This window comes from Falco punctatus, assembly GCF_963210335.1.
Source record: "Falco punctatus genome assembly, chromosome: 1".
NCBI classification, from domain to species: Eukaryota; Metazoa; Chordata; class Aves; order Falconiformes; family Falconidae; genus Falco; species Falco punctatus.
The window spans coordinates 43,897,939-43,921,246 of record NC_137580.1 but is presented as its reverse complement, the minus strand read 5'-3'; the positions used below and the strand labels follow the sequence as shown (position 1 = coordinate 43,921,246).

The following is a 23,308-nucleotide window of genomic DNA, read 5'->3' as shown; positions in this document are numbered from 1 at the left end:
TTTAAAAATTGTTGTCTGATGCACTAAACAAATATACAAATTTGACCCCAAATCCAGTGAACCAGCAAATAATTTTCCCCTGGTTTCTGTGAGTTTTGAAACCAGACTCAAAGTGTGTAGATAAAGCACTAAGCAGCTGCCCAGATCACCCCTTATATTGAGGCTTTATTTATAAATAGTTAAGGAACAATTGCGGTTAATTATTAAAGATTATACAGAGTCCACAGTCCAAAAATTTTTCATAACAGAAGCTTGCAATCAGCCGTGTATCACTATTTGCTGATGTGTTTATAACCATTCCTAATACAACCCTCATTTTGTGGAAGTATACCATCTCTATTAATCACCAATTAACTCTTTAGCAAAGGGATCTTAATGAGAATTATGACTGTTATTTGAAAACTGAGTCATGTGTGAGTGTGGGATGCCCTAAGCTGCTGGGCATTCCCCATTCCCACCCAAATCCTGTAAGAAAAAAACTTCTGTGGGACTTGTGAAATTGAAAGAGATTAAGTGGGAAATGGAGGGTTGTTTGAACAGAGCTGGGAGCAGAGGCTGCTGCTCTCAGTGCCTGGGGCAGCCCCCAGGAGGGCTGCTCTGCTCTCCCCAGCCTCCAGGCCAGAACAGATAGGAACTGCTGCTGATGCAGCAAGTTGCATCATCCGCAAGACATTAACTGTGGGAAACTGCTTGCCACAAACTGCACAGCCACCGTATTTCATCCAAATTTTCTGCTAAGGTTTTACAAATTCCTGTGTTCACCAAACTTTAGAGCTGCAAGTTAACGCCCAGCCTCCCTTCTTTAACTAACGCATTGTTTGTGCACTCCAGTTATTGCTGCTGCTTTTACCTGATAAAACTATACCAGCATTTATCAAGCAGCTGGTAAACGAGCAAACAGAAAACAAAACTACATTAGAATGATTGCCTTGGTGGGAAATAGGGTCTGATCCAAAGTCAGATTTGAGTCTGTACTCTGATATCCAGTTGCCCTGGATCAGATCCATAGCCTCTCCAACCAGCCTGGGAAGTGGAGGAGGTAACTAGCAGTGATAGCAAACCTGAAGTCTGAGTTTCTGGGTGGTAAGTAGAGGAATGGCATTTTGTTTGCCTGGCAGCTTGTCAAAGCTCCCACATGTATCCTGTTACTGACTTTAAACTTGACCATCTGGTTACCGGGCAGGAAAATTATAAAGGTTTCTTGTCTTTCTGTGGAAACCTGATGGTAATCCCCTGTTGTGGGAACTGAACTCTCTATAAGCCACTCAAGGCAAATACTGGACTTGAGGACCCACTAAACTCATCATATAGAGCAAAGTCCTCGTTGATGATATCCTGGTCTGATTTCTATTTCAAACTGTGTTTTAGAGAGCACGGCTACTGATGTTAGTGGAGACATTTCTGTGCAGGACAACTAGCCCCCTTGTGCCTGCCAAACATGTTTTGCACACCCCCTAGCCAAGAATGCTCCTAAAATCACAGTGCCAGGACAGTTCTCTGCCAAATTCTCCCTCGCCCAGTGATGGGCAATTTGGTTATGGCAGCTGCATAGCAAAAGTGAAGCTCTCATGCAGTGAAACATGTGCCAGCCACAGGGAACCCCCTTGTCTTCCATATGCCCTACGCCGTGTACTCATGTGGGTTTTTTTTGGTTGTACTTGTACCTGTGTAAACTGCAGATGTTTGTTTTGTCTTTCAGTCATGAGGCTGTAAGATCAATGTTCCACACACAGATGAGGTGGGTCAGTCTTGAAAGCATTATCCTCCCCCCTTGCCCCATACCCCTCATGCCTGGTGTTAATGGAAAAGCTGCAGACAGCCCAAGGGGCTCTCTCTGCAGAAAATTTCACTTTCCCTATTTTCTGAACTTCCACTCCTCTCCCGTGTAAAGCCCCACTAAACCCACACCTCACTTAACTCTGCATTTTGTAGTAAATTAAAACAATAGTGGTAATACTGTGACTGTCTCCCCCCATAGCAAATTCCCGCTCTGCTTTCCCAACCTTGGCTTCCTCCCTGTCAGTATTTCCCTCCTTCACTTCTCATTTCTCCTCCCCTGACTACGGCGAGAGCATGAAAGTCAGGACAAGGTCTCACTAATCTTGTGCAGCCCAAAATAAAACCTTACGTATTAGGAGATGAGAAATGACTGCGTTACTGACATACTAAATAGTCCATGTTTCTTTTGCAACAAGCAGTGCCCGTTGAACGTGTTGCCTACAGTAGCTGTACCATGAAATGTAGGTTTCATTCTTTTTTCTCATAATACCTAATTAATGTCTTACCTGTTAATGATGCCACTGTTACCTGATCCAAACTAAAGAAATCACCAAAATATATGCCAAAAAAAAGTTCTCTGCTTAGCTCACTGCACTTGGTATATTATAGTCAGTCCTGTTAAAGGGACACTGTTGTCTTTAAACTTTATTTTCAAGCAAACATGCAGTCTCCTCAAATAAGAAGTGAAATGCTTTTGAAGTACTTTTCTTCAACACTGACCCTTGGTACATCATAGATAGGACCATAAAAAGGGGCAAATGAGTTTCGCTTCTCATAATAGTTGCTATTTTGGGGCAATTTGAGTTTTGAGGTATCAGGCCCTCATTGTGCCTGTGTGTGCATCTTTCACGGTCCTTGGGGGCTGTCCGCTTGGGGCAGACACTGGGGAAAGAGCATGGGACAAGCTTGGTGGGTACACTTGGCTGACAGTGTCTCTTTAACTATAGCATTTAAAATAAGCCATGTGTTTCCAGGCTTATCCCAAATGCTATCAATCCCCTCCACACAAGGGATGGCTGCTTAAAGTGTACGTACGGTGCTTAGGCTATCAGGGGCATCATAAAAGTCAGAGGCTTGATTTTGCTTCTCTGGTTGCATGACTCACTTTAATGAGGATCCCATTAAGTGTGAACAGGAATGTTCAGATATGTAGGCCTTTCTGGTGGCAATTACTCTTTTTCACGCACTTTTTCCTGGAATAGCAGGTTGCACCTTTCTCTGGCTGATGGTGTCCTGGGGTTGCAACATAACTAATAGCTGCCCTTTGTGATGATGGCATGTTTAGTGATGAATTTTGTATTATATATATTTTTGATACGATCTAACACCCAGAGAAGGTCCAGATCAGCCTGAGAGTAGTTTTCACAGCAGCTTTGGCACAGCTAAAATACTTAGCTACGCCCTCGGCGCTCAGAGCTTGTAGCAGGATTTACAAGGAATTTAAAAGGGAATTACAAGAGAATGACACTCCCTTTGCAGTAATATGATCACACAGAAAAAGTTGTGTCCTCCCCAGAAGATTTATTTTTAATGCGCTTGGTGAGACCTTTGAGTCCCATGACACCTATACCTTTGGTGAGACCTTCACTGGGTCCCATCTACAGCACCTTGTGTTCAGGTGGGAGCCAGCAGGTCCCGTCTCCCCCCCAGGCCCCAGGTCCATCTCATAGCAGGCACTTACATCAAACACACCTTTGAGCTCAGCAGGAGGATGATCAAGGCACGCTGCTCATGGTGAGGGAATCCCAGCACTGATGCACCACACTGCAGTGCAGTAGCAGGGTGGGAGCTCAGACCATGGGGCTGGCTTCGTTGGGATAACCTGTAAGTATGGCTGGTGCAAAAATATCTTTAACCAACTGGTCTGAGTGGAGAGCCCAAGGTCACTGGTCTCAAGTACAGTGAATTATTTCTAACCATGGTTAGAGTCACTAGTAGGTGGGGGAGCAGGTGGATACAGAAGCACCACCTCGCAGTTGGTGTTTGATGAAGCTTTTTCTGTTCTGGCCAAATTCTTCAGCCAGTTGTGCTTGTCCAGCCCCTGGAAATGAGAGATGGCCCAGAGTAACTGTGGGATTTAGCGTGTAGAGTGAAATAGCAAGGGAATAATTTTGAGTACCCACATTACCTAAGACCTTTTGCAGGGAATGACATGAGAGAAAGGCAGGTGCAAAGGTCTGGCTTTCCAAAAGCCTGTCATCAAGGCCTGGGAATTGAATTGTGGTTTATATTAGCATTAGGCAGATTACTAATAAAAATGATCTATTAAAAAATAGCTCAGATCAAATTAACTATTAAAAAATAGACTATTTCCAGAGAATTGTTGCTGAGCCTTTAGGTAGAGATGCATGAACAGGGTGAGGGCATCTCTTATCCAGCACCTAGAGGGAATTTATCTTAACTTTTCTGAGTGAAAATGATACTGAAAGCAGCACTGCTCAGGATCTGGGAGTCTAGCCAAGGATGTGCGGGTAGCATGCAAAGCAGTACTTAAAAAAAGACCTAAAGTTCAAACTCAGCATTTTGCAAGGCTAGTTGAGTATTTCTGATCTCAGGGTTTTCTTCTGGCTACATCTCCTGCAACGTAATAAAATTTTATGTCTAGATTCAGCCCCCATCCAGATAAAATAATGGAGCTGTAATCTGTTTATAGCTCAGACTCTATATATCCCTACCAGGGACTTGCAGAGGGGCAGGAGAAACTGATGTGACCATGTTTTTTCTCTGTATTCAGTTAACCAGGCTGCTGTGCATCTCTGTATGACCTCCCTGAAGAGCTAAAGCAGCACCTTAGGGCAAGGGCTCACCTCTGCAAGGCAGGGGCAGGTCGCAGGATTTGTTCCTGATGATCGCTTTATGGCTGCACATTTGCTTGTGCTGCTTCTTGCAAGTCCACATCTCATCTCCTTTGCACTCAGGATTGAGCTGCGGGCACTGAGCAAGATTTCTCCAGGGGATGAGCTGACTGTTTCCTACGTGGATTTCCTCAACCTGAGTGAGGAGCGGCGGAAGCAGCTGAAGAAGCAGTATTACTTCGACTGCACCTGTGAACACTGCAAGAAACAGATCAAGGATGACCTGATGCTGGCAGTGAAGGCGGGGGAAAGCAAGGTATGGTTTGTCCTGCTGGGTCCAAACCCAGAGGCGGCTGCATCTCCTCCACCGTGACAACTGTGTGTCTCTGTGACCATGGTTTGTCAGCCTGCAAACACTCTCAGTAAGAACAGATTCCGATTTTGGCTGAAGCCTGACTAGGACCAATGTGAAAAATGAGAACAGAACTGAACCTTGATTGAGCACACCACCAATTCCAGCCCACCATGCAAGGCCAATTTAATCCCCACTATGTAATGTAAGTGAAGTTTTTAATTACAAAAAGCCCACAAAAGTTGCCTTCAACTCTAACCTAAAAGTCCATCCTCAGGCAAAACGCTAAAATATTGGAAAATTAGATCTAGAGCTGAGAAAAATGCTGGCATTTAGATTGTGGGGTTTTTTTGGAGGAACTGAGAGGGAATCAAAGTTCTGAACAGCAGAAAGGAAAAGTTGTTGCAGGTGATTTGTGGTGACAGGACTAAGGAGCGCTGCTGAAGCTGTATGGTTTGTAAAGCGTGTACCATCCCACTGGCTCCAGGGATGAAGGAAGCCTGAACTTCCCATCCTTCCTTGCAAAGATCTGTCACAGGGCGTTTGTACCATCGCTTGGCATCTGTGCATGCTTGCTGTGGGCAGACTGGCTGTGAATAATTAACATATTTGACTGTTCATTTTTAAGTAGTCTGTGTTTTCCTTGGAGGTCTCACAAGTCATGAGTGGGAGGGTGTAAGGCTGTGTCTTGCTGTCAGCAGTAGGATGTGCTGCTTGGCCAACAGCTCCAGTTCATGAGCATGCTAGTAGCTCTAAGAGTTTCTTTTTGGTTCTGCTGCCCAATGATATAATTGTTCATATTTTTTGTCCTCTGTGACAGTGTTAGCTTAGGGGATTTTTACTCCTGCAAGCTTTACAAAGTGTATAAGGGAAGGCAAAGCAAGGCAGGGCAATTTAATGTATTATCAAGGCATCGATCTACCTGTGTCAAGTTCTCCCCTAATGCAAAAGACCCTGCTATATAATCCCATTGCTAACTTAACAAGCTTCATTTTAAAGCTAATCCTGACTACTGAAACTCACCACTTCTGACACAAAGCTGTCCCAGAGTTCAGTCCCCTGATGCAGAAGCATTTTTATCTGACTTTCTGTAGAAGTATTTTCAAACACCTCCTCCAGTGGACAGCATAAAAAAAATCTGAACTCTCATTCAACACTTGCTATCAAGCCTTGACTGAGCAGTGGATACACTATCCCCTTTCTGTGAGCATTAGAGGTGCTCTGCAGCACACAGTGGGAAGACACGTGCTTTTGGGTAAATGTCCTCCGTAATCCAAAGGGCTTTTATAGTAAAAGCCTGCAACTGTGCAAGGTGCATGATTTCAGCTATTAAAAATACACTCCATCCACAGACAATAAGTATCCAGACTGACCTCACCGGCAGAGCACGTGTGCTTGCTGCCAGCTGTATCGCATTTTCTGAATTCGGGCTCACTTGCCTGAGAGCAGTAACGTTCACAGCTGCATGGAAAAAGCGTTATGAATATATGCAAGATTGACAGTTTACATCCTCAACAGCTGCTCCGACCTCCAGTCCTTCACCCCTTCCAAATAGTAGCAAAGTTCCCATTGTTTATAATGGCAACAGACTTAGGGATTTAGTAAATGCAAGAGAGTATTTTTATTAGATAAAGCCACCGTGGAAATGCTGTTTAAAGTAACTGTTCTGATAGTCTTTACTCAGACAGCATAACAATGTGATTTGCAGTGATGTTAACATGGCCTTTGAATGTACTCTTCACACTAGGACACCGTGTGTGCTGCTCAAACAGCTGCCAAAACCTGAGTAGCTATGATAGTTTCGGTCTAATAATATAGAATAATAAATCATTAGACATACTTATATATCCATAAATAGATGGGCATCATATGGCTCTGAAAAATTACTGGTTTTCCTTCCATAGTAAACTTTCAAGAGCTTTTCCCAACTAGTTGAATGTCACAGATTCCTCAAAAATCTGATTGACCAGATGTGGGAAAGACAGTGGGACTGTCCTATGGTCCTAACTCCATATCTGTGTACTTCATGGCATTGGGTCTTCATTTTTGATCCACAGCCAGAGGTCCTTCTTGGATGCTGGGCACATGCCCGTGCTCTGGCTCTGTCTCCAGACCAGGCTCTTCCTGCAAGATCCTGGAGCCACGTGATCGTGGGCTGATTTTAGATTTCCCATTTACAAAAAGGAAGGTCATGATAGCTAGAGTTGTTTGAAAATGCAAATTTGAAAGGCTCAGAAAAGCTGAAGATGAATGACAGTGCTGGATATCATAATGCTATATTTCAGCATTAAATGAAGGAAGAGGAGGCAGCTAATTGTGAGCTGGTTAGTGTTTTGCCAGGTGTGCCTACACGTGCATCACGGCTTCAAATACACAGTGAAATCCAAACTCCTTTGAGGTTTGTGGGAAAACCCATTTCACACTCTGGATGCGGCTGAAATCTGACGTCAACCCTCTTATGGTGGCTGGACTTAATAACAGCATTTCTTAGAGTGGGTAAAATCTAGTGATCTTTCCTATCCTTATTCCACCCATCTCTCATTCAAGAGCCTCATCTCTCTCAAGCAGCTGTGCTATGAGCACCTGACACACACCAACTGGTGGCTTTCACAGCCTCTTTGGCATCTTGTGAGACCTCCCAGTTGCAGAGTCGATTTTGTCCCATATCCAGAGAAGTGGGGGGAAGAGTCGAGGAACCCAGTTTTGCATGTCAGATGCACGTGGCTGCTACCCTGATGAGCAACACTCCTGCTGAAGTCAGGAGGAGCTTCACTTCTCCACTTGATAGCAGGGCCATTTCAGGCCAGTCTCAGGCAGGTCTGAGAGGCACGCTGGTATGTACAGCCAGTGGTAGGAAGGTAGCAGGTGATGTGGGAAGCATCCTGCTGAGCTGATTTGGGTTCCTAGACTGTGGACCAAGCATCCCTTCAACCAGGGTATTTTGGCATGTAGTCAAGCAGTGCATTTTCCTCACTGGTTTTCCTCTTCTTGTCCCCAGCCCTCTGCAGAGATGGTGAAGGAGGTAATCCAGTTCTCCAAGGACACTCTGGAGAAGATCAGCAAGGCCCGCATGGAGGGACTTTACCATGAAGTGAGTCCCAGCACTTTTGCTCTCTTGCTATATACGCACTGCCAGGGAAAACAGGTCTTGTCAGTCTCTATGTCAATGGTATAAGGATGAAACAAACCCCCACTGCTGTAACCTGAATGTCACCATGTGAGTTCTGCCCTCTTGGCAGCTCAAATGGCAAAGTCTGACACTGGTTTCTGCCTCTGTAGAGCATGACACTGTCTAAGGCAACATCCCAGACTGATTTCCTTCATAGTGATGACACAGGGACATTCAAGTGACTTCCACTGATTGGCACAGGTGTTGAACCAAGGGCTTCCTCGGCAAAAAACATGGGCAAGTGTAATGAGTCAGCTCGGCCAAGTAGCCTCAGGTAGTCCCAGGGAGAGGGGTGGCACAGTCAGGAGAGTTGCCACATCACGCTATGGGCTATGTTTGCCTGTGCTGATCTCCTCTTCACCTCCTGGCTCCTACATGTTGTTCATGTCGGGTGCTGAGGATGGGGGTGTGATGTGGGAGACCCACATCCCGCCTGGAGCACAGACCATAAGGACAAAGGGTGAGAGAGCTCAAGCCACTTCTTCCTTTCTCCCTCTTTTGCTGACCCAGGAAATATTTGTTCTCTTCAGAGTGTAACAGCTTCAGGGAAACACTCCAGGTTGAGCAACAGCCTCTGGGTTTGAACTTACTTTGGGAAAGGCTGAAACCCCTCCGAGAAGAAATCGGGAGGTCAGGTCATGGCTAGGTGCAGATGTGACACAGCTGTGCAGGCAGATATGAGGCAGACGTGGGACAGTACAGCTCCATGTCTCTAGCCCCAGGGGGTTGTTAAGAGCATTCGTTGCATCAGGTGCTTGTAGGAGGTTGGCTGGATGGCACTGCGGTATAAAAGCCCTGTAGGCACTTGGTATCTGACAAAACCCAACCTCCTGGAGTCTTCCTTCTCCTGAACAGTAGACATCACTTTTTCCTCACCAGTTTTATGAAAGTAACCCTGGGAGAGAAAGCTTTGAGCACTAACCATTTACTAGGCTGATGTTTCCCAACAAGTCAAAGCATATCCTATCTTCCCCAACTTTCATGGAGGCTCACTTGGCTTCTAGGACTGGTACAGACCATGCAGCTCGCAGGGTTTTGGTGTGGCAGCTTTGGGGCCAAAGGTGCCCTGACTTGCCCTTCCTCTCCCTGTTTCCTCCGGGCACAGGTCGTGAAGCTGTGCCGTGAGTGCCTGAAGAAACAGGAGCCTGTGCTGGGGGACACAAACATCTACCTCCTGAGGATCCTCAGCATTGCCTCCGAGGTGCTTTCCTACCTCCAGATGTTTGAGGAAGCAGCTGACTATGCCAAGAAGATGGTGGATGGCTACCTGTATGTCTTGTGCTGTATTTTTGGCAGCTTTCTGTTATTATGCAACTTTAGGCAGTGTGTTTAAGAATAATATTCTTAGCGGTGCTGGCATTCAGCATTGGGACCTGATATATATCACCATTCAGATTGGGACCTGATTACATCACCAGCCAGAGGCACCCCTTCTTAAATGCACAAGAGCTCCCTAACACCTTGGTTTACTGAACTGTAACTGGCAAATGGTTAGGGTACATCATTCATTAGGCTTTTGGTTTTGTTTCAGAAGCATCTCAGGGCTGCCCTGGAAGCAAGGCACAGCCTGGGTGCAGGGCAGAGAGGCTGTGGCTGCAGGAAGTGGTCTGGTCCTCTGCACCCTGCAGGAAGGAGAAGTTGCAGAGAAAAGGCAAACTGTGTCAAATGGCTGTCGCTCAAGATATCCCTTCATTCTTGAATAACACATGGATTTTTGTATTGGCTGATTAGTGTATGCAAGTCTTGTGGTAAAAGCTCTGTGAGAATAAAGAAATTCAGGTTTAGTTCACATAGATCCAGGGCAAACCTACAGTAAAAATTATGTGCTTTATTACTACTGAGGTTTTACTACAGGACTGATGAGTATTAAGAAGGAAAAAAAAAGGAAACCACAGAGCAGAGAGAAAAGCCCACTGCGTCACCCTTCTGCTGAGAGCACCTCATACCTATTACTTGTCTTTTTGGCCAGTTCTACCCCAAAAAAGCCTGTGATATTTTATTTTTTTTTCAGCAGAGTGACTGTGACCTCCCTAGCTTGCCAGCCTGACAAACCACTTCATGTCCCAGCCTTGTCACCGAGCTAATTGAATGACACAGAGGAAATTGCTTCCCCTCCCCATTTCTCGGTTTTTGAGGCCAGGGTGAGGACTGCAGTGATTTCCTTCCTTGCTTTGAGGTCTGCCAATTCAATAGGCCAAATAAACTCTTGAAGGCACGTTTTTGAGTAAGTCCAAGCAAGTTCTAGCTGCCTCAGCTTCTAAAGTTGGATGTAGAGGCCAGGTTTCATTTTTCCCACCTCAGGTACTGACCATAGGGGAGTGATCTGCCAGTCCCCTGAGGCAGGGATGCATCTCCAGGGGATGAGATGAACATTTCTGGAGTTTCTGGAACCACCTGTTTCTCTCCCCACTTTGAATGAGAAGCTGTTGCATTCTCAATTTAGGCATGGCATCAAGCGTCTGAAGTTAAGTTGGTGCTGTCTGGGCTGTAGGGTGAGATCTGGGTTTTGTTTGTGCCAAAATAATGTGGAATGACAGAGCTTGGCATTCTCCAGCCCAGGTGTGCAACTTTCTGTTTGCAAGTTGTTCATCCTCTTTCACAACAACTCATGTCCTCATATAACTCATGTCCTTGTGTAACTCATGCCTGCCCTTCTCTAAGCAGACCTGCACATTTCGGTGGCACCGCATGCAATAGGCTTTTCACTTGAGTAAACAGTCTGCTCTTTGGAAAACATATTATGTCACTGACAAACATTTAGGAACCCAGATCTTTCCTGAACTAAAATTACTCAATGTTTTTCCAGGAAAATATACCATCCTAACAATGCACAGCTGGGGATGGCTGTGATGCGGGCAGGCGTGACTCACTGGCATGCTGGTCTCATTGAAGCCGGGCATGGGTTGATCTGTAAAGCCTATGCCATTCTCCTGATAACCCATGGACCTTCCCACCCAATTACCAAAGACCTAGAGGTAGGTGTCATCTCCTGTGTTGTCTTTGCTGTCTGTCTGGGCAAAATTACATTCAAGCTGTAGAAACAACCCATCTGTAACAGCTGACAGGTGTAAGAAGCTGACTGCTTCTTACTAGTGTTGTGGTTTTCTCAGTGTTACAGTCTCCTGGGAAATGCATGTCCCTTCCCATGGGAAATTTTCATCACTGAAAAATAGCTTTTATCCTGCACCAGGATAGACATTAAAAATAGCCTTTGAGCCCCTGAATCTTCTTGGAAACTGCTGTGCCCAAGGACAGAGCCTGCCATTCTTCGAACAGCCTGATCTCATGCTTTTGGGTGGATGGTATTACCATTTGACTATGTCAAATTACATGAGGTGGACGTTCCCAGTTTACCAACTGATTTTCTTTATCGGTGTCCATTCTTCTTTACCACTCCCCAGTCCCTCTAAACTGCAATGTGTTTTTTCCTCACTTTTTTTGCTAACTTAGGGTCAAGACTTGCAGATCCCAGGGAATTACATCTACTCAGATACAATGAACTATTTGCAGTTGTGGCTGGGGGCCTATAATTTCTTTAGTCATTAATTCACTTGATGTGACCTGTTGGCTTTACAGCATTCTCCTTTGTTAGCCAAGACATTTACACAGTACCAAATGAAATCCTTATTGATGTCTTAGTCCTCATTATAGCAGAGCTATAACCTTTATTAGCGCAATTTTATATCATCAGAAAAATGAGTACCTAGTACCTAGCAGAGGGCGAGACCCCAACACTTCCATTTCTGTGTTTTCCTTCCCACTTACTTTAGGAGGAAATTAATGGATATATGGCACATGCTTATCTCTGTGCTCCTGAACCAGGGTTGAATAAACACACAGACAGGTGTAAAAAGATTTTCTAAAATCCCTTCTGAGCCTCTGCTATAATGCAGCACTAGGAATGACTCTGCTTGTGGTGAATCCGGGGGTGCAGGGAGTGCAACTGTGATGTGGTTGAAGAGGAGCTGAGCATCCCTCTCCTGCTCCCTGCCTCCTCCCCCATGAGGTGACCCCCACCGTGGTGATGAGTCAGACCAAGGGTCAGGCTCAGGCTGTGGGTGGGAAGCACACTCGCTCCGTGGCTCTGCACAGCATTACCTCTAGGTCCTGCATCAGGTTTGGGAGCACGAGGCTTCCCAGCAGCCTGCAGAAGAGCTGGGTTGTAGAGGAATTATAGAGGACTGTATGAAAAATCTATTTGTAAAAAGGTTGTGATGATTGTTAAAAACATAAGGTATGAAATGTTAAGAAAAAAAAGGAGGGAATTGTAGAGGAATTAAGCTGGGTTAATTAACATTGATAACATACAGGTGTGGGCTGGCTTCGGGGGCAGTGGGTTGGCTGATGTAGACAAGGTGCAGCTGTGGCTAGTTCTGTTACGTGGTTGGATGGAGGAGGTGCAGTGTGGTCTGACCTCTGGAGGAAGGAGATACAGCACAGACAGTAGAATCTGACCAACAGTAAAGCCTTGTTGCAGCCTACTGGTTTGCTTGTGCTGTGGCACTGGGTGAAGGAAGGGCTGATGTCTTCTTCACCTTCACAGTACACAGGCAACCAGGTTTGAGGAAGTAACTGGATGTCTGTGTCCAGTCAGCTTTGGTCCTGCTGCTTGGACACCTAGAGCAAGGTGCATCAGTCATTACACAGCCTAGGGCATCCCTGAAGGACAGGCCCCATTTTCAGGCAGCACGTTGCTTCAAGATCCCCCTGCATCACAGGCTTTGTAATATGTTGTGTCCCTCAGGTCATGCGTGTCCAGACCGAGATGGAGCTGCGTATGTTCCAGCAGAATGAGTTCATGTATTACAAGATGAGGGAAGCTGCCCTCAAAAACCAAAAGATTCAAGTCATGCCTGAACCCAGCAATGAGACCTCACCAAGCCTCTTCCACAAGAAGGAATAAAACCAAAGCTTGACACAAATTCACGTGTCACTTGTGACACCTCCAAAAATTGGGAATGTGATAAAGGAATGCGATATATCCATAAGGATTGTTTCCAGTGGCACCAGTCTGACAGCATGGACCTGCTGGAGGAGACTCCTAAAATATCTTCAGAGGGCTCAAAGTAGAAGAGATCTTGGCAGAAATAACACCCTTTTTTTCCACTAGCATTAAAAATCAAAACAAAAAAAGCTGTTATAAAATTATTTACGTTTGTATTGGAAGCCTGTTTCTCTCTTTACAACCCTGAGCCTGAAGTCCTTGTTTAATTTTAATTGATTCTTTCCTAAGTGTTTTTTTTCCTATCAGGTCCTTCTGACGACGTAATTTCTTTCCAGTGATGCCCGTGAGTGGTTGACCGAGGGATGGTAGAAGTGGGAAGCTGGTTACAGAAAGTGTCATGTATGCCTGCGGGCACTGAGTGTAAACAGAGTAAGATCCACAGATGGTGTTCTGTGTAAAGTGGTGTTTTTCTGATGAAAAACTGCTGAAAAATTATTCTGCAGCTGACATGGGTGCAACATCCAACTGTGGGCACTTCGCAAGCGAGACTAAGTGGAATTACTTCATCAGGATAAATTAATTAGGGTAAATTAGTCTCCTTAGTTAAAAATCAGAAAATGTCTGCAATGATGGCAGCAGATGGACGTGAGTCTGTGCCAGAAACCAGTTGTGCTGATGTGATGCACTGGCTGTGTGGATTGCTCTAACTGAACAAGTGGTTTCCAGGGAGGGCAATCCACCTTTGCTCACCTTCAAGGTGAGCTGGGGCTCTGATGCCTTTCAGCACCTGCCTTTCAGCTTAGACAGGTGCTTAATCAATTTTGCACCGAGCAAAAAAGGGGTAGTCCATGGATCAGCTGCCAGTGGACAGCCAACGGACCTAAGGAAAAGTCTAAAGGCAATGGTTGGATTTCTAGATAAAAAAATGTCTGCCCATCTGTCTTGATGTCAAACTGGTTTGCTCCAGACCTCCAGTGGCAGCCAAAAGATGAAAAGGGATGGTCTGTTCAAGAATCCTCCACCTGCTCCTCAGCAGAATAGCAAGAAAACAAAGCCAGGGCTTTTCCTCTTCGACATTTCTCAGTGATTTTGCTGGTGTTTCTCCAGATCTGAGTTCACTGGAGACCAACATCTGCTTTTTAGGTGCTGTTGGTCTAAGCCCTTCCATTTGTCCATGAGTTTCCCACCTGATGCCCAGCGTGACAATCCATATTAGTTCAGTTCTCAATATGGGGACCTATGTCAACCTGTGATATGAAAACCTTCCCTGAGAAGAGGGGAGTCCTGGGAGAGATGCATGTGAGGTAAAATTTTCCCTTCAGGGGCCTGTCTTAGGGTTGCAGGAGGAGGTGGGGAAGCACTTGTGGTGTTCTCCTAACACCCTGATCAGCTTTGAGAGGTTGTGGGAACATTATCCCAGCTAGGTGTATCCCACCAGCCCTATACCCGTTTCTCAGTGATGATTCCCAGTCATTGTCCTAGCAAAAGGCTTGGAAAAGGCAGCTAAGAAGAAAGAGTTTCCTCTCCTGTGTGAATCAGAAAGCCACATCTCCATCCAGCCTGCTGTGCCAAGCAAGAGTGTAGGAGATAATTTTGGTGCTCCTTCTGTGTCTACACTGTGAACAACCAGTGCCTTTCTCCTGCCAGGAGAACCCCCCCTGTATTTCACCCTGGAAGAACTGTTCAGTTCGATTTGTCGGGAGTGGTTTGGGGTGAAACACACTCTGGACACCTGAAGGCTGCCTGGGGCCCTCCTGCTGGTGGGAGAGGATGGCGAGATGGGGATGGGGTGGTCAGAGCCTGTAGGGCTGGATCCTGTTGAGGAGGTGTGAGGATGAAGGTGTTGGGACACCTGAACTGCCCCCATGCTGGTTGCTTCCCCAAAGCAGGTTTCTAGCCAGGATCACTGACATTTCCTTGAGCACACCTAAACCACCCCATCCTTTGTCCCTGCCAGTCACCTTGTTGTCACTTTGGCCATGTTTGCAAGAACAGAGAACAGAGCCCTTTCCCTGCCCAGTGCTCTCCCATCCACCCAGCCAGAGCAGCTGTGGGTGCACGACCCACTGGGACATCCCCAGCAGGATGCTGGCACCTGTCCCCAGGAAGGGGCTGGAACAGTGCTCGCCAGCATGGAGCACGTCTCAGAGGGTCACTCAACAGCTCTGAGCCTGTGCCCTAAGCCTGGCTCCAGCACAGCCTTGGATCAGCCTGTTGCCCAGTTTCTACCAGGGCTTCTGTGAGTTTTGGTGACTGGCGTCTCTTTATGGTAACAGTGAAGTGGTTGATGATAATGAAGAGGCCTTTAGTACAAATTTTACTTTAATGGACACATTTTACACAGTAAAATGATTAACATGCACAGGATTTCTAGATTCTTTTGCTGACTCTCTTGTAGGTGAGGTCTCCCATGCTCAGTGTCTGAAAAACAAATGGAGAGTGTTAGCTTTTCATGGTTTATAGCTCCAAACTCTCCTTGGAAAGGATCTGGTTTTGTAAAACAAAACAGGACTGGTCCCCAGTCTATCTCCTATAAACTGAATTATTAAAGCTTCATGAATACCCCAAAGCAGGTAGGGATAATCTGGCATCCCTCAACTCTGATCAGTTTGCTGCACCTCTCTTTTTTAAAAGTCCCAGGCCCAGACACGTACCTATGCCTCTGGGTGGGTGAGAACATGCCCTCATTACATGAAACTGATCAGAAATGCCTACTAGGGTCTTAAAGAGTACATTTTGTGTCGGACTGTAATGGAAAGCTGCCTTCAGTGACTGGCCAATTTATCAACTTTGGCTGCAGTGCAAGCCTGTACTCGTCTCCAGCACCTCCCTAAACTCCCCAGCATCTCTGAGGGCTTTCCAGGGCCAGATCCCTGAAGGCAGCTGTGTGCACCATCACCCTAACCATTGCCCTTCTCTTCTACACTTACATTGGTGATGGTGTCTCCGTTGAGTTCGGTGACAGATTTCAGCCCTTTCAGGTTTGCGATCAGTTTATTACCCTCCATCTGAAAAGTAGCCTAGTAGGGAGGAGACAGACACATTCATGTTATTGCTGGAGACCATCTTACCCCCTGCACTTTGTCCCTCCCCTTCCCTACTGAGTTGTCACCACCCCCCTTGCAAGCTGTTTGGAGCAAGCTGCTCCCCTGGTGACTTTAGCTTTCCTGGGAGGAGGAGGAGAGAGTGTTGTGCTGGTGGTGACTATAACACAAGAAGGGTACGCATGTTTACTTTGGCCTTGATAGGAATGTGGGTTTGCCACCATACCTACCTCTTTCCCCTTCAAACTGAGACTCGCTCATGGCTGTTAGATGCCAGATCAGGAATCCTTGGCATCCCTTGGCATCACACAAATACATGATTTTGGGGGCAGAAGAAGGAATGCTCTTCACACTGCCAGTGCTGGTGCCTCCGTGCAGCTCTGATGTTCTATGGGGCAGCTCATTGTGCAGCACTCAGACCAAGAGGAGCTGCATGTCTCCAGGGAGAGGACTGCAGAGCCACCGGAGCTGGGCCAGGGCATGCCCTGTTGTCTCCTCTCCACCACCCACTCACTGCACATTGCTGCAGCAAGCTCCTTTGGGGAGCTGATTGAAAGCACGGGGCTGGGGGAGGTTCAGTCCATGTGGGAAACTGCTTAAGGATCTTTCAGAAAGTCATGGCTGGAAAGATCTCAGAGGGACAGGCACATCTGCTGAGGCTCTGCCCTGCAGGAGCTGCACATCTAAAAAGGCTACAGAGAGCACCAGCACCCCCAGGGCAGCTATCACTGGTCATTGAAATTACTCAGATAAATAAACCAGCAAAAACCGTTTCTGTTTATCTGCCTGTCCAGCTGTAAGATGTGTTCGTTTGGCCTTGAGTTGCTAATTTACAGAGGGTAAAACTCTTCTAATAGCCATTTCCCCCTAGTTTATGCACAATGGGCTTCAGTGATGCTGCAAAGTCTGATACAGCCAGTACAGCTCTCAGAGCCTGATTCAGTGGGTAATTTCTTTGGTGATCATCCCTCCCGCTTTCAAAACTCCCTGCAATATCATCTTCTCCTGAGGTAAAGGTGAGAAGCAATATTTGCCAGTGGCACTGTCTTGACGTTTTAGGAACCATTGGAAACTAACATCAAGGAACAGGAGCTGACCCAGTTTCAAGGGTGATAAATCCTCACCTTGCCAAATCATCTCACCCAGTGTAAACAGAAGCAATGCAAAAGGCTAGCAGACAAGCTAACAGCTGCCAGGACTTAAAAAGACAGATTGGTTGGTTTATGATTAATTGGCTGACTTTCCTGCACTACCTTTTAAGTCAACAAAATGAAGGTGGGAGTATGTTTTGTGTTGCAACATGACAGAAAGTCAACCCCTTTTTCACCTCAAATCTTTCAGACCTTTTGTTCTCAGAAAAATTTACCAAAACATCTCTATCTCCCTTTTCCAAATGGGCTATTAAAACACTGGCTTCCAGTGTTTTCCAAACTGGCTATTAAAATAACTTCAGAAATGCAAGGCTTCATCTCTAGAAGTGCTGGTTGGGAAGCTTGTTTAGTAAAAGCAAATAGGGGAGGTGGGAATTTCAGAGTCTTGGGCTCTGAGTCGCTCAGGAAGGTGGCTCAGAAATGGACCAACACTTTCAGAAATGTGTCCCTAAGAGACTTGCTGGGGGCCTGCAGGGAGCAGGGCAGCAAGTGTCACATCTGCAGACTTGGTTTCAGCGGTTAGTCCCTTACCATCATATTAAATCATGCATGCAAACTGTGAGAGGTAGAACCAGGCTGGGAATTACCCAGATCTTTTCCCTGTGTCAGCTTTAGCACCCATGGTCTGGTCATTCCCTTTGCTCAAGTGTGGAGGAGATGGCTAGAAAGGAAATTTGAAGTCCCTGACCCCTGCAGCCCCAGCAAAGGAAGAGCTGATCTCTCACCTTGACTTTCTCTCCGGTCAGCATCTCTACCTCGCACTCCTCCCCAACGGTGAACTCGTTGTGCAGCACTTTGGAGCCAGTGGTCACAGTAATCTTGAACTTTTTTCCATCCTGCACGATTTCTGAGATGCTCTTGATGTCCTTGCCCTTCTGGATCTGTTCATCGGGAAGCCCTGCCCAGGAACAAGAGACGTTAGATGGACCTTGGAGACATTGGTGGGCAGATTGCTGCTGCTGAATGAACGTGGTGGCATTTGGTGACCCACGGCTGGGAAGATTTCTATTCCAGTGTGGAAGAACCTTGCAATGATGATGGTTCCCCAAGGGCCACATGGACCTGCATCTGCTGGGGATGAAGAATAACAAATGCTGTCATCCTGGGTTTTCCGTGGAACTAGACATCTCCCTTGTCTTGCTGACCTGGCTGGGAGCAGAACAGCTACCTTCCTAGCTAAGCAACAGATGGAAAGGAAAAATCCTGTTTTCCTTCCTTCACTGAGAGTCAAGCAGAGAAAATACAATAAATTGAGGCAGAATGAAGGAACCAAGTGTTTTTCTAATGAAATTTAGGTCCCTCAGAACCAGCTCACTAAAGTCTTCTCCCAAAGCCCAAAGCTGATCTGACAGGTAGAGTCTGTCCAGCACATAACTGTGCAGAAGTAGTGCAAAGCTTCCTGAATCCTTGCAGGAGCATGTTCCCTGGCACAGACACTGGTGGAAATCTAGCTAGCCACATTCATCATTAAGCATTTAAATAACCCCAACTATTTTTCTGCTGAATGGTGGAATTCGGGGCTTTGCAGCATCGCCAAGCAGCAGCACAGTGGGCTGAGCAATGTCCTATTTGCCCTCAAATTTCACAGCCTGACGGAGCAGATCTGCAGTGGCCCTAAGCCATCAAGGTACCACTGGCTTGTCGTGTGTGTGCAGTACTTTGCCACACTGGCCCATGTTTGCAGAGCCTGCTGGGACCATAAAATTTCATGCAGCATCTCTTGACCTCCAGCCCCCATCCAGAGAGAAGCTTTCTCTTCTATTTTGATATCACATCTCCACGTGCATACTGTTAAAAAACCCCAACAATTGCAAGATGACAGGCAGAAACAGGAAATCCAAGAGATACTGTCAATCTACATCATCAGTACATCAGCACAGTTAAGACACCCAAACACCAGTGCAAAGCAGGACAGAGCACATGCAGGCACTTACCAAGGGCTTTCATAAAAGGCTCAAAGTTTTCATGGGACTGGAGTTCATACTTTCCAGTGAAGTTCATGATGGAAAGGCTCTCTGTGCTCCCAACACAAGAGAAGGTGCCTTGCTGGTAAGCAGAGCTTGGTTTTATAAGGTCCTTTTGCCTTAAAAGTTGGTCAGAGGTAAGATGATGTAATTCTTTTATGGCCATGTTCAAACATTAACATAAAACTGGGCAATGGTCAGTGATAAACTGTACATTTTACAGACCTTGATTTACAACGTGGGGGCAGGAAAAACCCCATGAACCCACCTTATAGAAGTAGCAACGTGGCATCCATAAACAAATGATTAAAAAAGTAAATGTGCAAAGAGATTAATTATCAGAAGAATGAGCCGACCCCTCTGATCAGCCTGCAGTCCAGAAGCACACATCTGGGAGAGGAGAAAGCGGTAAAAGATTCTGGTGTCTCCTGGAGCTGACACCAGTGGGGTTTCTACTTACTGATGTGTGAATGCTGGGTCTTTAGCACCGGCATGAAGAGTAGTGGCTGCATGCTGGCAGGGACTAACCTGCTCACTCCTTCAGATGCCGCACAGTCCTCTGTGAAGGTGGGCTTGGGTGTGACAGAGATGTAGCAGTAGTGACAAGATCATCACTGCCCCCTAAGGAAAAAACACGACTCAAAATCAAATCCTGGAGTTGACCTGGCCCATCCTGAAGACTGCAGTTTAATTCAGACTCCATCACTATGGCCTTGCCTCCAAGAAACGGGATTCATGTGGATAGATGGACTGGTGCCATTAGGGATCTCCCAAGGCTATTGCCAGGAGCCACCATTAAAACCCTCTTTCCTTTCTTTTCCCCAGAAGAGCCACAGTCACTCGTGTACCGAAGGAGCATTCCGTCCCTCGGAGCTGTGTTTCTCCCAAATGCCGCCCCAGCCGTAGGGCCAGCGGCAGCCTCCGAGCTCAGCCCAACTCCCCCTCCAAAACAGGACTCAGGGCTGGGCTCCTCTCCCGGTGCAGTCCCTTGGCTGTGCATCCCAGGTTGCTGCACTGCGTCTGAACATTCACATCCTCTGGATCTGGACTCCCAGGCTCAGCTCCCATCTCATCCTCTGCCAGTGTGAACTCCTCCTTCTCCAGTCACCAGCTTAGGGATTTTTCCCCTTTTCACTCACATGCCTTCTCCTTTTTGCAGTTCTTCCATTCTGCCTTCCTATAGCATCTTTGGCCTTTTAAAAAGTGAAATCATGGATAACCGTGAAAAAACCCTGCCTCCTTCCAATCTGGAGATGCTGTCTGAGCCCTCTGCAGCTGCCTGTCCAGCTGCTGCCAGCTCAGCCGGGGCTGCCACCCGCCGCTCTCTGCAATGCAGTGGTGCAGTGACGCTGCCTGCGCTGCATCCAGCTTCACTTTCTGGTTAATTAGTACAGGCAGCATCTGCCTGGTGAGGCAGGGGAGAGAAAACCTCTGCTAGTGGTGTGAGCAGTGGGTGAGGTTGGCTGGGGGGTGCGTCTGTAGGGGACATCACCCCTCTGCACCACGGAGGGGCCAGGCAGGTTCAGAGCACTCATGGGGGCAGGGCGGGGGTTGGTTCAGCAATTTCTCCAAACAGCTTTTCAGCCTTTTTCCCTTTTATCCCCCGCTTCCCAACAGGGATGATGTCACTTTAGGGACTGCATTTTGGTTTTTCCCCTGCCCTTGGGTGAATATCCCAGGGTCACGCAGGGCTGCATTGCCACATGTCCCTTTTCAGTGTCTTCTTCATGGGGATGGTGGTGACTGACCTCTGGCTGGGTCCTGGCAGCAGCCAGAGCTGGCAGCTCCCTGCGTCCCACCAGGTCATGGCCTCTGGCCGTGGGCCACCTGGAAGTACCTGTGTGTCTCCCACGCATTCGTGCCCTTGGACCTCTGGCTGCTCCTCCAGGCAATTCGGGTCCCCTCTCTTTGCATGATGGGGAGATTCAGACTTGAAAGAACACCTGAATATTTCTCTATGTATATCTGACTCATTCCAGAGCCCAGAGCTTCCGATGCACTGTGGGGTGACCACCATGGGAAAGCCCCAGCTCTGCACAGCTCACCATCATCCACTAGAGCAGCCTGGAATTGTTTTTCATTCATTTTACAGTGAGATGCACTCCTAGAGCAGCCATGCCTGACCACATCGCACTGCCGGGGAGGATGCCCCGTTGTCACCCAGTTCCATGTGCAGGCTAGGGAGAAGGGGTAGCCCCTAAGTCATAGGGAGAGACCTGTCTCAGGTAACCTCAGCCACGTCCAGTGCAATGAATACCTCTGAGCTGATGTCTAGATAAATCGAAAAATCGGAGAAACACGTCATGAGTAGTGTCCCAGGGCTGCCTAGCCACCCCTGGCCTCTCCAAAACAAGCTTCCATGTCCAGGGCATTTGTAAATGTTTCATGTTATCCAAGGTGAATTCAATTTTAGGTGCTTGAAGGAGTACCTTCTTTTCCTTGGCCTCCGAGGAAGCCTGACATCTCCATGTCCACAGACTTCCCAGGCCCATCATCTCCCTGGGAGACCCATGCCAGCTTGAAGGGGCATACAGCCACCAAGCTAATGAGACCTGAGCCTAAAACAGGATTTGGAAAAGCCCACCAGGTTTTATCCCACAAACTTCTAAATGGTTACCATGCCTAACCTGGGCAGCTAAACCACTTAGAAACCCACCAGAAATTGGGTAAGAACTCCCCCTGGGCAGGCCAGGCTCCTTAAGGTCTGGATGTCACCCATCAAATATTAAAAAGGGAATATAATTGTTCAGGACTTTCTTGGTAATTGGGCAGAAATTGCTTGAGTAGCTGGCAGAAATGGACAATTCATGAGAGAATTCACCCCATTTGGGACCCAAGTTGTTCTCTGCAGGTGTCCTCTCCTCTTCTACTTAGTGTGGATAGATATAACAGCTTTGGTGAGTTGGATAAACGTGGACGATGAATCACTGCTTGCAAGCTTGGAAATGCAACCAACTGATTTTTTAATCAATGATCAAAAAAACCCCTCTCTGTTTTGTCTGCAAGTCTCTGTTGGACTTGAGTTCTTTTATTTCCCCCAGCAAAGAAATACAGAAGTTCTTATAAAAAAAAGAAGAAACTCTTACTGAATTAAATTTGGCCAAGGTAATTATTATCTAGCCAGGTCTGCTGAGCAAACGGCAGGTGAGATAAATTTAATCTCAATAGCAAAGTTCAGAATACTTGAACATCTCCCCACCAGAATAGAGGATCTTTTAAAACACAACATCACTTTAACTTTCCAGGGCCAAGAAAATGCACCTGATTTACATGAACACAAGACAGAGTCAGCTGACCATTTAATTAAAATTAAATCCATACCCTAAAACCTGGACCTGTTTTGCAGAGAGAGGAAAGGCATGCATAATTTTCAAAAACTACTGAGAAAGCTACCTCTTGAGGGAAGCCAGCAAGTACTTTAAGTAGCTTCGGAAATAAAGCGTAGGACATTAGAAGCTTGTCAGAAAAAAGGACACAAGTGTCTCATTTCTGCTTTTTGCACCTGAATCAAAGACACGGACATGCAAAACTTTTCAGCTTCCTCCTAGCCCTGGAGGTATCCCAATGCTCTGTGTCCCAAGGTGATGAATCAGAGAAATGCCGGTTGGGAGCGACCTCTGAAGGTCTCTGCTCAAAGCAAAAACATCACCACCACTGGATCAGCTCAGCCATAGCTTTGGCCAAATCTCAAAAACCACCTCCTCTGCCTCTCTGGGTACCCATCCTGGGGCTGCACCACTCACCTCTTGAAGAAGAGGTGCTCAGCCCAAACCTCATGTTATAACATCCGTCATAATCAAGAATAGTTTGGCCCCATCATCTCTGTAGCTGCCTGTGGGGCAGTTGCAGGCTGTTCTCACCTTCCCTCAACCCCTCCCTGGGATTCCTAGTCCTGGCTCCCACTTCCACTCAGTGTCTGCCAGGGCACTGGGGAACCACCCTCCTATGTGCACTGCCTCATGGCAATTTGGACGTTACGGTGGGGAATGGGATTTTGAGTCTCAGGGCTCCTGAAACTAAAACTGTTATTGAAGTTCTGAGCTAGGAAAATGACTTTACAGCTGGAGCACCGTGTGGGGAGAGGCATTTTGCTGTAGCCCAGGACCAGG

At 46.8% G+C, this 23,308-nt stretch overlaps 2 protein-coding genes across 6 annotated transcripts in view; one reads left to right on the top strand and one right to left on the bottom strand.

The window, feature by feature from the left end:
- The window catches only part of SMYD1 (SET and MYND domain containing 1), a 43,483-nt gene extending 30,236 nt beyond the window's left edge, over nt 1-13,247 (top strand). For 2 of the 4 annotated variants that reach the window (XM_080400228.1, XM_080400229.1), the window contains exons 5-10: nt 1,700-1,738; nt 4,698-4,890; nt 7,925-8,017; nt 9,201-9,364; nt 10,902-11,070; nt 12,840-13,247. In XM_080400228.1, the coding sequence (XP_080256354.1) occupies nt 1,700-1,738; nt 4,698-4,890; nt 7,925-8,017; nt 9,201-9,364; nt 10,902-11,070; nt 12,840-12,998 (817 nt within the window). In that variant the 3' untranslated portion in view covers nt 12,999-13,247. The remainder of the gene's footprint in view (nt 1-1,699; nt 1,739-4,697; nt 4,891-7,924; nt 8,018-9,200; nt 9,365-10,901; nt 11,071-12,839) is intronic. The other 2 variants (XM_080400226.1, XM_080400227.1) reach the window with 2 other exon arrangements.
- Nucleotides 13,248-13,426: 179 nt separating this feature from the next.
- Nucleotides 13,427-23,288, bottom strand: FABP1 (fatty acid binding protein 1). 2 transcript variants are annotated; one of them, XM_080400789.1, is made up of 5 exons: nt 19,660-23,288; nt 19,170-19,318; nt 17,961-18,133; nt 15,971-16,060; nt 13,427-15,461 (listed from the first exon to the last, which is right to left on the bottom strand). In XM_080400789.1, exons 2-5 carry the CDS (start codon nt 19,234-19,236, stop codon nt 15,411-15,413), a joined length of 381 nt encoding a protein of 126 aa, XP_080256915.1. In that variant the 5' UTR covers nt 19,237-19,318; nt 19,660-23,288; the 3' UTR covers nt 13,427-15,410. The 2 variants fall into 2 exon arrangements, with proteins under 2 accessions (XP_080256915.1, XP_080256914.1); XM_080400788.1 differs by having other exon boundaries at nt 19,170-23,288.
- Between the last annotated feature and the right edge of the window lie 20 nt (nt 23,289-23,308).

Excerpts from the sequence above, each read along its gene's own strand:
- FABP1 (XM_080400788.1), bottom strand. The coding sequence starts at position 19,365 with ATGGCCATAAAAGAATTACATCATCTTACCTCTGACCAACTTTTAAGG. Across the intron at positions 18,134-19,169 it reads GCCTTTTATGAAAGCCCTTG|GGCTTCCCGATGAACAGATC; the intron begins GTAAGTGCCTGC and ends GTTCCTGGGCAG. Across the intron at positions 16,061-17,960 it reads TGACCGGAGAGAAAGTCAAG|GCTACTTTTCAGATGGAGGG; the intron begins GTGAGAGATCAG and ends CCTCCCTACTAG.